Here is a 14,320-nt window from a genome sequence, read left to right on the forward strand (position 1 = left end):
ATGCCCTTCTTTGCAAAATATCCATTTGTTTTTCTTAACCTCAGCTTCATTATATGTAATAACTCAATCAAAACAACTAAATCACAATGTCTTCTTTTTAGGTTGTTACCCACAATGCCCTCCAGATAGGCCAATATTTGATGAAGAGACCGGGGAGTGTGTTGAGGAATGCCCACCAACAGGCCCATCAACAACAACCCCCCAGTCAACCACACCAACACCAACAACAACACAGTGGACACCAACAACTACCACATTGACAACAGAACCTCCAACAACATCACCAATGCCACCAACAACAACACAAACACCACCAACAACCACACCACCACCAACAACAACCACACCAAAGCCACCAACAACAACACCAATACCACCAACAACAACACAAATACAAACAACAACCACACCACCACCAACAACAACACAAACACCACCAACAACCACACCACCAACAACAACAACACCAATGCCACCAACAACAACAACACCAATGCCACCAACAACCACAACACCAATACCAACAACAACCACACCACCACCAACAACAACATCCACACCACCACCACCAACAACAACAACAACACCAATGCCACCAACAACAACACCATTACCACCAACAACAACACCATTACCACCAACAACAACCACCACAACAATACCAACAACAACACCATTACCACCAACAACAACCACCACAACAATACCAACAACAACACCATTACCACCAACAACAACCACCACAACAATACCAACAACAACACCATTACCACCAACAACAACCACCACAACAATAACAACAACATCACCAATACCACCAACAACAACACCAAAACCAACAACAACCACACCAACAACAACAACAACAATACCAACAACAACAACACCACCAACAACAACCACACCAATACCAACAACAACACCAATACCAACAACAACAACAACCACAACAATACCAACAACAACAACACCAACAACAACAACAACATCAATTCCACCAACAACAACCACACAAACACCAACAACCACACCAATTCTACCAACAACAACCACACCAATACCACCAACAACTACCCCCCAGACACCAGAGCCAACAACTACTCCTTGTATTCCTACCTGTGAGTGGTCAGAATGGTATGATGAAGATGATGATAAAGACAAGAGTGACTGGGAAACATATTGGAATATCACGCAGAGTGGAAAAGAAGTGTGTGAAGATCCACAGGATATTGAATGTGTAGCTACACACTATCCAAATACAAGTTTAGAGGACTATGTAGCTTCGACAGGCCAAGTTGTGGAGTGCGATGTTGACTTCGGGTTAATATGTGAAGAAAATAAACAAACTCAGAGACCATTTAAGTGCTTTAACTATAAGATTAGAGTCCTCTGTTGCGTTGAATGTTTATCAACAACATCACCAAAACCAACAACAACACTAACATCAACAAAAACAACAGCACCTTCACCACCAACAACTACCACACCAAAACCACCAACAACAACCACACCAATACAACCAACAACAACAACAGCAATACCAACAACAACAACAACACCAATACCAACAACGACAACAACAACACCAACAACAACACCACCAACAACAACAAAACTAATACCAACAACAACAACAACACCAATACCACCAACAACCACACCAACAACACCAACAACAACAACTCCAATTCCACCAACAACAACAACACCAATACCACCAACACCATCAACAACACCAATACCAACAACAACAACAATAACAACCACACCAATTCCACCAACAACAACAACACCAATACCACCAACAACAACACCAATACCAACATCAACAACACCACCACCAACAACAACAACACCAACACCAACATCAACAACACCAACAACAACAACAACACCACCAACACCATCAACAACAACAACACCACCAACAACAACAACAACAACACCAACAACCACACCAATACCACCAACAACAACCACACCAATACCACCAACAATAACCACACCAACAACAACACCAATACCACCAACAACAACAACACCAATACCACCAACACCAACAACAACACCAATACCACCAACAACAACAACACCAATAACACCAACACCATCAACAACACCAATACCACCAACAACAACAACACCAATACCACCAACACCAACAACAACACCAACAACAACAACACCAACAACACCATCAACAACAACAACAACACCAACAACAACAACAACAACCACACCAATACCACCAACAACAACAACACCAATACCAACAACACCATCAACAACACCAATACCAACAACAACAACAACACCAATACCACCAACACCAACAACAACAACAACAACCACACCAATACCACCACCAACAACAACACCAATACCACCAACAACAAGTACACCAATACCAACAACAACAACAACATCAATACAACCAACAACAACCACACAAACACCAACAACCACACCAATTCCAACAAAAACAACCACAACAATACCACCAACAACAACACCAACAACAACATCAATACCACCAACAACAACCACACAAACACCAACAACCACACCAATTCTACCAACAACAACCACACCAATACCACCAACAACTACCCCCCAGACACCAGAGCCAACAACTACTCCTTGTATTCCTACCTGTGAGTGGTCAGAATGGTATGATGAAGATGATGATAAAGACAAGAGTGACTGGGAAACATATTGGAATATCACGCAGAGTGGAAAAGAAGTGTGTGAAGATCCACAGGATATTGAATGTGTAGCTACACACTATCCAAATACAAGTTTAGAGGACTATGTAGCTTCGACAGGCCAAGTTGTGGAGTGCGATGTTGACTTCGGGTTAATATGTGAAGAAAATAAACAAACTCAGAGACCATTTAAGTGCTTTAACTATAAGATTAGAGTCCTCTGTTGCGTTGAATGTTTATCAACAACATCACCAAAACCAACAACAACACTAACATCAACAACAACAACAGCACCTTCACCACCAACAACTACCACACCAAAACCACCAACAACAACCACACCAATACAACCAACAACAACAACAGCAATACCTACAACAACAAAACCACCACCAACAACAACAACAACTCCAATTCCACCAACAACAACAACACCAATACCACCAACAACAACACCAATAACAACAACAACAACACCAACAACAACAACAACAACAACAACAACACCAATACCAACAACAACCACACCAATACAACCAACAACAACAACAGCAATACCTACAACAACAACACCAATACCACCACCAACAACAACACCAATACCAACAACAACAACACCAATACCAACAACAACAACAACACCACTAACAACCACACCAATTCCACCAACACCATCAACAACACCAATACCAACAACAACACCAATACCAACAACAACAACAACAACACCAATACCACCAACAACAACCACACCAATACCCCCCGAAACAACCACACCAATACCACCAAAAACAACAACAGCCCCACCAACAACAACAACACCACCAACACCATCGACAACAACACCAAGAACAACAACACCAACAACAACAACAACACCAATACCACCAACAACAACCACACCAATACCACCAACACCATCAACAACACCAATACCAACAACAACAACACCAATACCACCAACAACAACACCAACAACAACAACACCAACAACAACAACAACACCAACAACAACCACACCATTACCACCAACAACAACACCACCAACACCATCAACAACACCAACACCACCAACAACAACAACATCAACCACACCAATGCCAACACCAACACCACCAACAACAACAACACCACCAACACCACCGACAACAACACCAACAACAACAACACCAACAACAACAACAACAACAACACCAATACCACCAACAACAACCACACCAATACCACCAACACCATCAACAACACCAATACCAACAACAACAACACCAATACCACCAACAACAACACCAACAACAACAACACCAACAACAACAACAACACCAACAACAACCACACCATTACCACCAACAACAACACCACCAACACCACCAACAACACCAACACCACCACAAACAACAACATCAACCACACCAATGCCAACACCAACAACACCAACACCACCAACAACAACAACACCAATACCAACACCACCACCAACAACAACCACACCAATACCACAACCACCAACAACAACAACACCAGTACCACCAACAACAACCACACCAACAACAACAACAACAACACCAGTACCACCACCAACAACAACACCAGTACCACCAACAACAACAACCACACCAACAACAACACCACATCCACCAACAACAACAACCACACCAACAACAACACCAATACCACCAACAACAACACCAACAACAACCACACCAATACCACCCGAAACAACCACACCAATACCACCACCAACAACAACAACAGCAATACTACCAACAACAACACCAACACCACCACCAACAACAACAACACCAATACCATCAACAACAACACCAACAACAACAACAGCAACAACAACCACACCATTACCACCAACAACAACCACACCAATACCACCAACAACAACACCACCAACACCATCAACAACACCAACACCAACAACAACAACCACACCAATGCCAACACCAACAACACCAACAACAACCATACCAATACCACCAACAACAACCACACCAATACCACAACCACCAACAACAACAACCACACCAACAACAACAACAGTACCACCACCAACAACAACACCATTACCACCAACAACTACCACAGCAACAACAACACCAACACCACCAACAACAACACCAATACCAACACCAACACCAACAACAACCACACCAATACCACCAACAACAACCACACCAATACCACAACCACCAACAACAACACCAGTACCACCAACAACAACAACCCCAGTACCACCAACAACAACAACCACACCACCAACACCACCACCAACAACAACAACAACCACACCAACACCACCACCAACAACAACCACACCAACACCACCAACAACAACCACACCAATACCACCAACAACAACCACACCAATACCACCAACAACAACCACACCAATTCCACCAACAACAACCACACCAATACCACAACCACCAACAACAACAACACCAGTACCACCACCAACAACAACCACACCAACAACAACACCAGTACCACCACCAACAACAACACCAATACCACATCCACCAACAACAACAACAACACCATTACCACCAACAACTACCACAGCAACAACAACACCAACACCACCAACAACAACAACACCACCAACAACCACACCACCACCAACAACAACACTACCACCAACAACTACCACACCATTACCACCAACAACAACCACACCTAAACCACCAACTACAACGGAAGCCATAACTCTAACCACAACCCCAACGACAACAGAAGAATCAACCACAACCCCCAGGACAACTGAAAAACCAACCACAACCCCAACAACAACAGAAGAACCAACCACAACCCCAACAACAACAGAAGAATCAACCACAACCCCCAGGACAACTGAAAAACCAACCACAACCACCCCTGTCATAGACACCACAACCACTAAAGCTCCTACAACAACACCTAAACCACCAACTACAACAGAAGCCACAACTCCAATGACAACCACATCACCAACAACCCATGAATCGGTTGTCACTGGTCCTCCAATAACACCAGAACATCAAGTCAGTTCAATACCAACCACAACTGGGTCACCAACCCTTCCACCAATCACTTGTCCTGAGTGGGACAAAGTGGTAAGTACCTCAATATAACCATCACATAATCGACTGGGCTCCCTTAACGTCGATAACACATGGCCAACATTTGATGTCAACGAGGTCGAAAAGTCCTTTCAGAGACTTTTTAATTGACTCCTGTGTGAATTGTGAAAGTTCTCTGATGACGTGCAATTTTCTTTTCTCTCTAAAATATCAGCAAAATGAAACTTTCTGGCTCTGCAACTGCACTTTGGCCATATGCATTGAAAACAACACCATTGAGATAATTCCGTATGAATGCCCAGAGCCTGAGCCAATCACATGTACCAATGGCAAGAAACCAGTGCTACAATGGGATGAGTTCTACTGCTGCCAACGATTCGTGTGTGACTGTGAGTTGTGAAAGCTTCTTCTTCTTCTCCTCTGACCTGGTCAGGAAGGTAGATGGCCATGTCCAGTTTCTGTAACTAATAACATACACGTCCTTATCACTAACGTTTGGAATAATACTCAATATAAATATTACTTCATCCTTTTAAAAAAAGACAAATCATTTGTCAGAGGATCGTAATGTCTGTCTGCTTTATAACCATGTTTATTTTCATGACAGGCGTCTGTGAGGGTTGGGGAGACCCCCATTACATCACCTTCGACGGGCTCTTCTACAGCTTCCAAGGGAACTGTACCTATGTGCTGATGGAGGAGATGTTGCCGCGTCACCACTTCAAGATCTACATCGACAATGTCAACTGTGATCCCACCGAGGACGTGTCTTGTCCTCGATCCATCATCGTGTCCTACCACTCAACAGTTATAACACTGAAGAATCACAACCTCATTGGAGCTGCTCAGTTGGAGGTAACTTAAGTGGTTATAAACTGTCTCAGAAATCAATATAAGCAATTCAGGCCATATATATGTTGAATGGCTGGATTTGGGGCCTAAAGGACTGAGAAATGATTTATGTGAAAATGAAAGACAATTCTCTTCCATTATTTCATTCTCTGAACTGAATTGTGCATTAGTTCTCAACATCCGTAGCTTTCATTGATACAACATATGAATTTGATGCTCTCCATCAACTTAATTCAACCTGTAATGTCATGATATTAGTAAGTATTGCGGTCACCTTCCCTTTTCTTTAAGAGATCCTGAAGATTGATCTCTCTCTCTTCCATCCCTTTTTCCTATCCTTTTCTATCCCCCCCTTTCGTCCATCTCTTTCATCCCTCTCTCCTTGCCATCTGTCTTTCATCCCTCTCTCCCTGCCATCTGTCTTTCATCCCTCTCTTCCTGCCATCTGTCTTTCATCCCTCTCTCCCTGCCATCTGTCTTTCATCCCTCTCTCCCTGCCATCTGTCTTTCATCCCTCTCTCCCTGCCATCTGTCTTTCATCCCTCTCTCCTTGCCGTCTGTCTTTCATCCCTCTCTCCCTGCCATCTGTCTTTCATCCCTCTCTCCCTGCCATCTGTCTTTCATCCCTCTCTCCCTGCCATCTGTCTTTCAGGCTCTTATTGATGGAGTTTCCCTGAGACTACCCTTCACGCGGCACGGTGTGAAGGTGATGAACTCTGGTATCAACATGGTCTTGGAGATAGCACACCTCCAGGTGGTAGTTACCTTTGGAGTCACTGGCTTCAGCGTCAACCTTCCTTGGCAACACTTTGGCAACAATACACAGGGTCATTGTGGTAAGGACTTAGTTTCATTCATTTGTTGTCCTCAAACTATGTATCTTGGGCATTTAAACATAAGAGCTGAGAAATGATTGTGAATCACTGAACTTAAACAGAGAGTGGTCACTTGGTATTCTGAGCATGGTATGAGAAAGCCTAATGGAGAAGTCTTTGAATTGATGGAAATCATTTATCCAAGGTTGGAGGTGAACAACTAGCCTGGTCCCAGATCTGTTTGGGTTCTTTTTACCAAAACCCTATGGGTTGTTGTCAGATATCGAACCATAGGGTTTGGCAAGACAGCACAAACTGATCAGGGACCAGGCTAGCAAACAATGGTTTGGGCTTTCCTGTCTGATGTCTGTGTCTGATATTATACTGTCTGTGCTGTACTAAATGTGAGAGAGCTCCAACAAAGATGTCCAATGTATGTATTACTTTTAATAGCTGCAAATGGCAAAATAAACGACTTGAACCTGAACTGTATGCATCTCTTCCAGGAACATGTAGCAACAACCAGGCTGATGACTGCATGTTGCCTGGAGGTCAGCTGGTGGAGAACTGTGCTGTGATGGCAGACTACTGGCCAGCCAAGGACCTCTACCAACCTGAATGCCATGTGCCACCTGGAATCCCCACCAACTCTCCTCTCCCTGAACCCACACAGAAGCCATGCAAGCCAGACTCCTCTGTCTGTGATCTCCTGAAGGACAGGTAAACCTCCCTAAAGGCACTGTGATCTCCTGAAGGACAGGTCCGCCTCCCTAAAGGCACTGTGATCTCCTGAAGGACAGGTAAACCTCCCTAAAGGCACTGTGATCTCCTGAAGGACAGGTCCACCTCCCTAAAGGCACTGTGATCTCCTGAAGGACAGGTAAACCTCCCTAAAGGCACTGTGATCTCCTGAAGGACAGGTCCACCTCCCTAAAGGCACTGTGATCTCCTGAAGGACAGGTAAACCTCCCTAAAGGCACTGTGATCTCCTGAAGGACAGGTCCACCTTCGTAAAGGCACTGTACAAGTTCTCTAATAAAATGTCATGGTTAGGGTGATTTAAATTACACAAATGCTGTGTGGGAAAATTGCCAGCTACTCCGTTGAACAGTCTGCCAGGAGTGGCCAGCTACTCCATTGAACAGTCTGTGCTGAGTGGCCAGCTACTCCATTTAACAGTCTGTCAGGATTGGCCAGCTACTCCATTAAACAGTCTGTCAGGAGTGGCCAGCTACTCCGTTGAACAGTCTGTCAGGAGTGGCCAGCTACTCCATTGAACAGTCTGTCAGGAGTGGCCAGCTACTCCATGAAACAGTCTGTCAGGAGTGGCCAGCTACTACATTAAACAGTCTGTCAGGAGTGGCCAGCTACTCCATTAAACAGTCTGTCAGGTGTGGCCAGCTACTCCATTAAACAGTCTGTCAGGAGTGGCCAGCTATTCCATTAAACAGTCTGTCAGGAGTGGCCAGCTACTCCATTAAACAGTCTGTCAGGAGTGGCCAGCTACTCCATTAAACAGTCTGTCAGGAGTGGCCAGCTACTCCGTTAAACAGTCTGTCAGGAGTGGCCAGCTACTCCATTAAACAGTCTGTCAGGTGTGGCCAGCTACTCCGTTAAACAGTCTGTCAGGAGTGGCCAGCTACTCCATTAAACAGTCTGTCAGGAGGGGCTAGCTACTCCATTAAACAGTCTGTCAGGAGTGGCTAGCTACTCCATTAAACAGTCTGTCAGGAGTGGCCAGCTACTCCATGAAACAGTCTGTCAGGAGTGGCCAGCTACTCCATTAAACAGTCTGTCAGGAGTGGCCAGCTACTCCATTAAACAGTCTGTCAGGAGTGGCCAGCTATTCCATTAAACAGTCTGTCAGGAGTGGCCAGCTACTCCATTAAACAGTCTGTCAGGAGTGGCCAGCTACTCCATTAAACAGTCTGTCAGGATTGGCGAGCTACTCCATTAAACAGTCTGTCAGGAGTGGCCAGCTACTCCATTAAACAGTCTGTCAGGAGTTTGAGTAAAGTTATAAAACCTGTTGTAACTATCAACAATCTAACTTATCACAGACTAAATTCTCACATGCAATGATGTAGCTCTATACCCCTAACCTAAACACAAAGGTGTGTTTTGTGTCTGACAGAAACCAATATGAATCTTACAGTGTATTTGGAAGGTCTGTTTCTCATATTCTTTCATCTCTGGTTTTCAATCCACAGCATTTTTGCAGCCTGTCATCCATTTGTCTCACCTGACAACTTCTACACGGGCTGTGTCTATGACAGCTGCCACGTGTCCAACCCAGCGGTGGAGTGCACCAGTTTGCAGACATACGCTGCTGCCTGTGCCCAGTTTGGAGTATGCATCTACTGGAGAAACCACACCGAGCTCTGTGGTAGGCTTACTGTACTCGTTGAAAACATCCAGACTCACCAGGTTAAATAAGACTCACCTAATAAGGATAGATAAATAAGTCCACCATTGAAGAGATATGAAGTACTGTGTAGAAGACCAGGAACAAGGAACTGTGTAGATGAGACCAGGAACAATACTATACTAACACAACTTAGTATGTGTTGTAGATCAGACCAGGAACAATACTATACTAACACAACTTAGTGTGTGTTGTAGATCAGACCAGGAACAATACTATACTAACACAACTTAGTGTGTGTTGTAGATCAGACCAGGAACAATACTATACTAACACAACTTAGTGTGTGTTGTAGATCAGACCAGGAACAATACTATACTAACACAACTTAGTATGTGTTGTAGACTTTTTACATCAGCAGTTGTCACAAAGTGTTTATACAGAAACCCAGCCTAAAACCCCAAACAACAAGCAATGCAGATGTAGAAGCACGGTGGCATGGACAAACTAGGAAGAAACCAGAATCTGAGGGGTGGCCAGTCCTCTTCTGGCTGTGCTTGGCGGAGATTGTAAGAGTACATGGCCATTAAGGCCAGACCGTTCAGCAGCAGGTTTGGTAGAGAGAGAGAGAGAGAGAGAGGGGGGGGGGAGAGAGAGAGGGAGAGAGAGAGGGAGGGGGGGGGGAGAGAGAGAGAGAGAGAGAGAGAGAGAGGGAGAGGGAGAGGGAGAGAGAGAGAGAGGGGGGGGAGAGAGGGAGAGAGAGAGAGAGGGGGGGGGAGAGAGGGAGAGAGAGAGAGAGGGTGGAGAGAGAGAGGGAGAGAGAGAGAGAGGGGTGGGGGAGAGAGAGAGAGGGAGAGAGAGAGAGAGAGGGGGGGGAGAGACAGAGAGACAGAGAGACAGAGAGACAGAGAGAGAGAGAAAGAGAGAGAGAGACAGAGACAGAGATAGAGAGGGTCGAAACAGCACATCCATTGCACAGGACAGGGTTCCATAGATGCAGTCACAACAGCAGAAATTGGATCAGCATTACAACCAGGTTGACTGGGGACCGGCACAGCCAGGAGTCGTCAGGCCAGATGGTCCTGAGGCTCAGGTCCTCTGTGAAGGGAGAGAGAGAGAGAGAGAGAAGAATTAGGGGTAGCATACTTAAGATCACACAGGACACCAGAGATGACAGGAGAATTATACCAGATAGGACAGTCTGAACCTAGCCCCCCGGCACATAGACTATTGCAGTATATATACTGGAGACTGAGACAGGGGGTTCGGGTGTCACTATAGACTGAGTTGTATCTTTCTTCAACAGCCAGCGACTGTCCAGCTGACAAAGTCTACAAGCCCTGCGGTCCTGCAGAACAGCCAACCTGTGATGACAAGTAGGTTTCTATTTAGAGATTGTCTAGCGCAAAAACAACCTTGCTTTCATGTTTTATGTTACCTGAGGTAGACAACGTTATGAATGTCAAATAAGACAAAGAGAAAATACCTACCAACAGTTAAATATAGAGTTGCTGTACATAGGAAACAGGAGTTGTCACTGTAATGTTGTGTTCTACAGTCCAGACGAGTCTAGGATGAACTTCACCACAGAAGGCTGCTTCTGTCCTGATGGGATGAAACTCTTCAACAAGGACTCAGGGATCTGTGTTGATAAGTGTGGTGAGTGTTCCCAGTTACCGCCATTGGTCCATTTCATGTTGACGGCACAGAGAAGATGGTTAGGACTTAACCTTTCCAAGGATGTTTCAGGTCTATGAATGTTCTACTAAATGGTGGTGTTTGTGTTTTTGAAGGATGCATTGACCCTGAAGGAGTTCCACGAGAGGTACGGTAGACCTTTTGGTTTTGATTCATCGTAATTTTATTAGACTAATTAATATAGACTGTTATCTAGTCCACTGGCTCTGTCATGGATGATGCCAGAGGTTTATATGAGGACCTACTTACAGCGTCCACACAGTATTATCCACATTGTCTGAATGCCAGATGGCCCCCTTATGCCCTATATTTAGCCCCCTATGTCCTATTTAGTGCACTACACTTGATCAAACCCATTGATAGAATCACACTCCCTTCTTGTTGTATCTCATCACAGTTCAACGAGAGGTTTGAGTACAAGTGCCAGGACTGCGTTTGTTTGGAATCCACCAAGACTGTGAACTGTAAACCCAAGGTCTGCTCCAAACCACCAGTAGAGATATGCACTGGACCAGGCTTTGTATATGTCAACCAAACCGATCCATCCGATCCATGCTGCTCTAACCTCGCCTGCCGTAAGGATCTCACAACACCTTTTTACCTTACATATTATACGCAGATCTATTTCAACAGTATTGTGCCGACCTGAACCGTACTGTGCTGGCTTGGATATGTTCTTTTCACATGGTCCTTTCCAGCACGGGTCCAGGATCTAGGGTTGATGTGTAACCAGGCCAGTGCCGTACAGCTGGGCTCAGCTCAGTCGTGTTGAAAACACCCACATAGTGAAGACATGAATCAGCTCATATTATTATGTCCATACTCTGCTATTGTTTCCCCTCCTAGGTTGTGAAAGCAGCACTTGCCCACCTACCAACATGAACTGTCCTATTGGGTTCGTGCCAGTGGTTTCAGTCCCTGAGGGGAAATGCTGTCCAGAGCACACATGTGGTAATATCTCTTTACCTAGATCTATACTATCTAGACTATCTACACTATCTACATGTGGTATGGTCTCTTTACCTAAATCTATACTATCTAGACTATCTACATGTGGTATGGTCTCTTTACCTAGATCTATACTATCTAGACTATCTACATGTGGTATGGTCTCTTTACCTAGATCTATACTATCTACATGTGGTATGGTCTCTTTACCTAGATCTATACTATCTAGACTATCTACATGTGGTATGGTCTCTTTAACTATATCTAGACTATCTACACTATCTAGACTATCTGTATGTGGTATGGTCTCTTTAACTATATCTATACTATCTACACTATCTAGACTATCTGTATGTGGTATGGTCTCTTTAACTATATCTATACTATCTACACTATCTACATGTGGTATGGTCTCTTTACCTAGATCTATACTATCTAGACTATCTACATGTGGTTTGGTCTCTTTAACTATATCTAGACTATCTACATGTGGTATGGTCTCTTTAACTATATCTATACTATCTAGACTATCTACATGTGGTATGGTCTCTTTAACTATATCTAGACTATCAACACTATCTACATGTGGTATGGTCTCTTTAACTATATCTAGACTATGTAGTATTCCTGTGTTTGTATTGCTGAGACAATACCAGTTATTTTAGACAGTCCCATGGATTGGTTGTCTGTGTCTCTCTCTCAATTGGTTGTCTGTGTCTCTCTCTCAATTGGTTGTTTGTGTCTCTCTCTCAATTGGTTGTTTGTGTCTCTTGTCTCTTTCAGAGCCTAAAAGAGTTTGTCTTCACAAAGGCATGGAATACCTGGTAATGACAAACTATTCTGCTCTCTCATCTGAAATGTTCATTACATAAATAAACACTGTTGGTTTTTACTTGTTTTAATATCTATACATATTAATAGAATGCAGTATGTGTACAGTAAGTCTCATACGCTATATGGGTTCATGTCAAATAGTGTTAGGGACAGTGGGTATCCTGGTTCCCCTGTGTTAGAGACAGTGGGTATCCTGGTTCCCCTGTGTTAGAGACAGTGGGTATCCTGGTTCCCCTGTGTTAGAGACAGTGGGTATCCTGGTTCCCCTGTGTTAGAGACAGTGGGTATCCTGGTTCCCCTGTGTTAGAGACAGTGGGTATCCTGGTTCCCCTGAAGTAATGTGTAATGTAATGAGTTACTTGTTCTTCTAGCCCAATTCTAAAGTACCGGGATCAGAGTGCCAGGAGTGCACCTGCACCAACAAAGTGGACCCCAAGTCTGGTCATTACCAAATTGACTGTGGATTCATGCAATGTGACGAAGATTGTGAAAAGGTAAGAACTGGTACAGCTGCTGTGTCTGCTCACATTTCAAATATTTACCAAAAGTTGAAATACCATTGAGTAGCTTACATGTATTCAGTCAATACGTTTTTATACTTTAATCGGCTGGTTTCCTAGACCCAGATTAAGTAAGTAAGTAAACCCTGTCTGATTCAGAACTGCCGACAGATTAAGCCTAGTCCTTGCTTTTAAAATCATTCTCAATTGGTGGTGAGGCATCCGGGCGGCGAGACATCTGTTCTTGAGTTCTTCTATTCTATAGAGTCTCCTGGCAAGGCAATCGGTTGTATTCACACTTTAATAACGTGTATCATCATCATCATCATTATTTTTTAGGTGTTGCAGCAAGTCACTCATGTGTTCCTCTTCTCCTGCAGGGATATGAGTACCAGGAGCCAGACTACTCCTCAGATGACTGCTGTGGTAAATGTGTTCAGACCCACTGTGTCCTCCAGATTAATGGGACCAAGCAGTTGTTGAAGGTAGGTACCGTTTCTGTCAGTTTAACTGTCACAGATGAACTAAGAAGTAG

At 44.1% G+C, this 14,320-nt stretch overlaps 1 protein-coding gene across 1 annotated transcript in view; it reads left to right on the forward strand.

The window, feature by feature from the left end:
- The window catches only part of LOC109881154 (mucin-2), a 32,558-nt gene that overhangs the window by 16,195 nt on the left and 2,043 nt on the right, over positions 1 to 14,320 (forward strand). Inside the window, exons 26-40 of the mRNA XM_031832835.1 lie at positions 102 to 2,062; positions 5,267 to 5,806; positions 5,988 to 6,162; positions 6,381 to 6,628; positions 7,278 to 7,461; positions 7,947 to 8,160; positions 9,651 to 9,826; positions 11,112 to 11,181; positions 11,364 to 11,464; positions 11,599 to 11,630; positions 11,901 to 12,078; positions 12,350 to 12,454; positions 13,235 to 13,275; positions 13,657 to 13,779; positions 14,166 to 14,270. Of these exons, the coding sequence (XP_031688695.1) occupies positions 102 to 2,062; positions 5,267 to 5,806; positions 5,988 to 6,162; positions 6,381 to 6,628; positions 7,278 to 7,461; positions 7,947 to 8,160; positions 9,651 to 9,826; positions 11,112 to 11,181; positions 11,364 to 11,464; positions 11,599 to 11,630; positions 11,901 to 12,078; positions 12,350 to 12,454; positions 13,235 to 13,275; positions 13,657 to 13,779; positions 14,166 to 14,270 (4,253 nt within the window). The remainder of the gene's footprint in view (positions 1 to 101; positions 2,063 to 5,266; positions 5,807 to 5,987; positions 6,163 to 6,380; positions 6,629 to 7,277; positions 7,462 to 7,946; positions 8,161 to 9,650; positions 9,827 to 11,111; positions 11,182 to 11,363; positions 11,465 to 11,598; positions 11,631 to 11,900; positions 12,079 to 12,349; positions 12,455 to 13,234; positions 13,276 to 13,656; positions 13,780 to 14,165; positions 14,271 to 14,320) is intronic.

This window comes from Oncorhynchus kisutch, linkage group LG10, assembly GCF_002021735.2.
Source record: "Oncorhynchus kisutch isolate 150728-3 linkage group LG10, Okis_V2, whole genome shotgun sequence".
Lineage (NCBI taxonomy): Eukaryota > Metazoa > Chordata > Actinopteri > Salmoniformes > Salmonidae > Oncorhynchus > Oncorhynchus kisutch.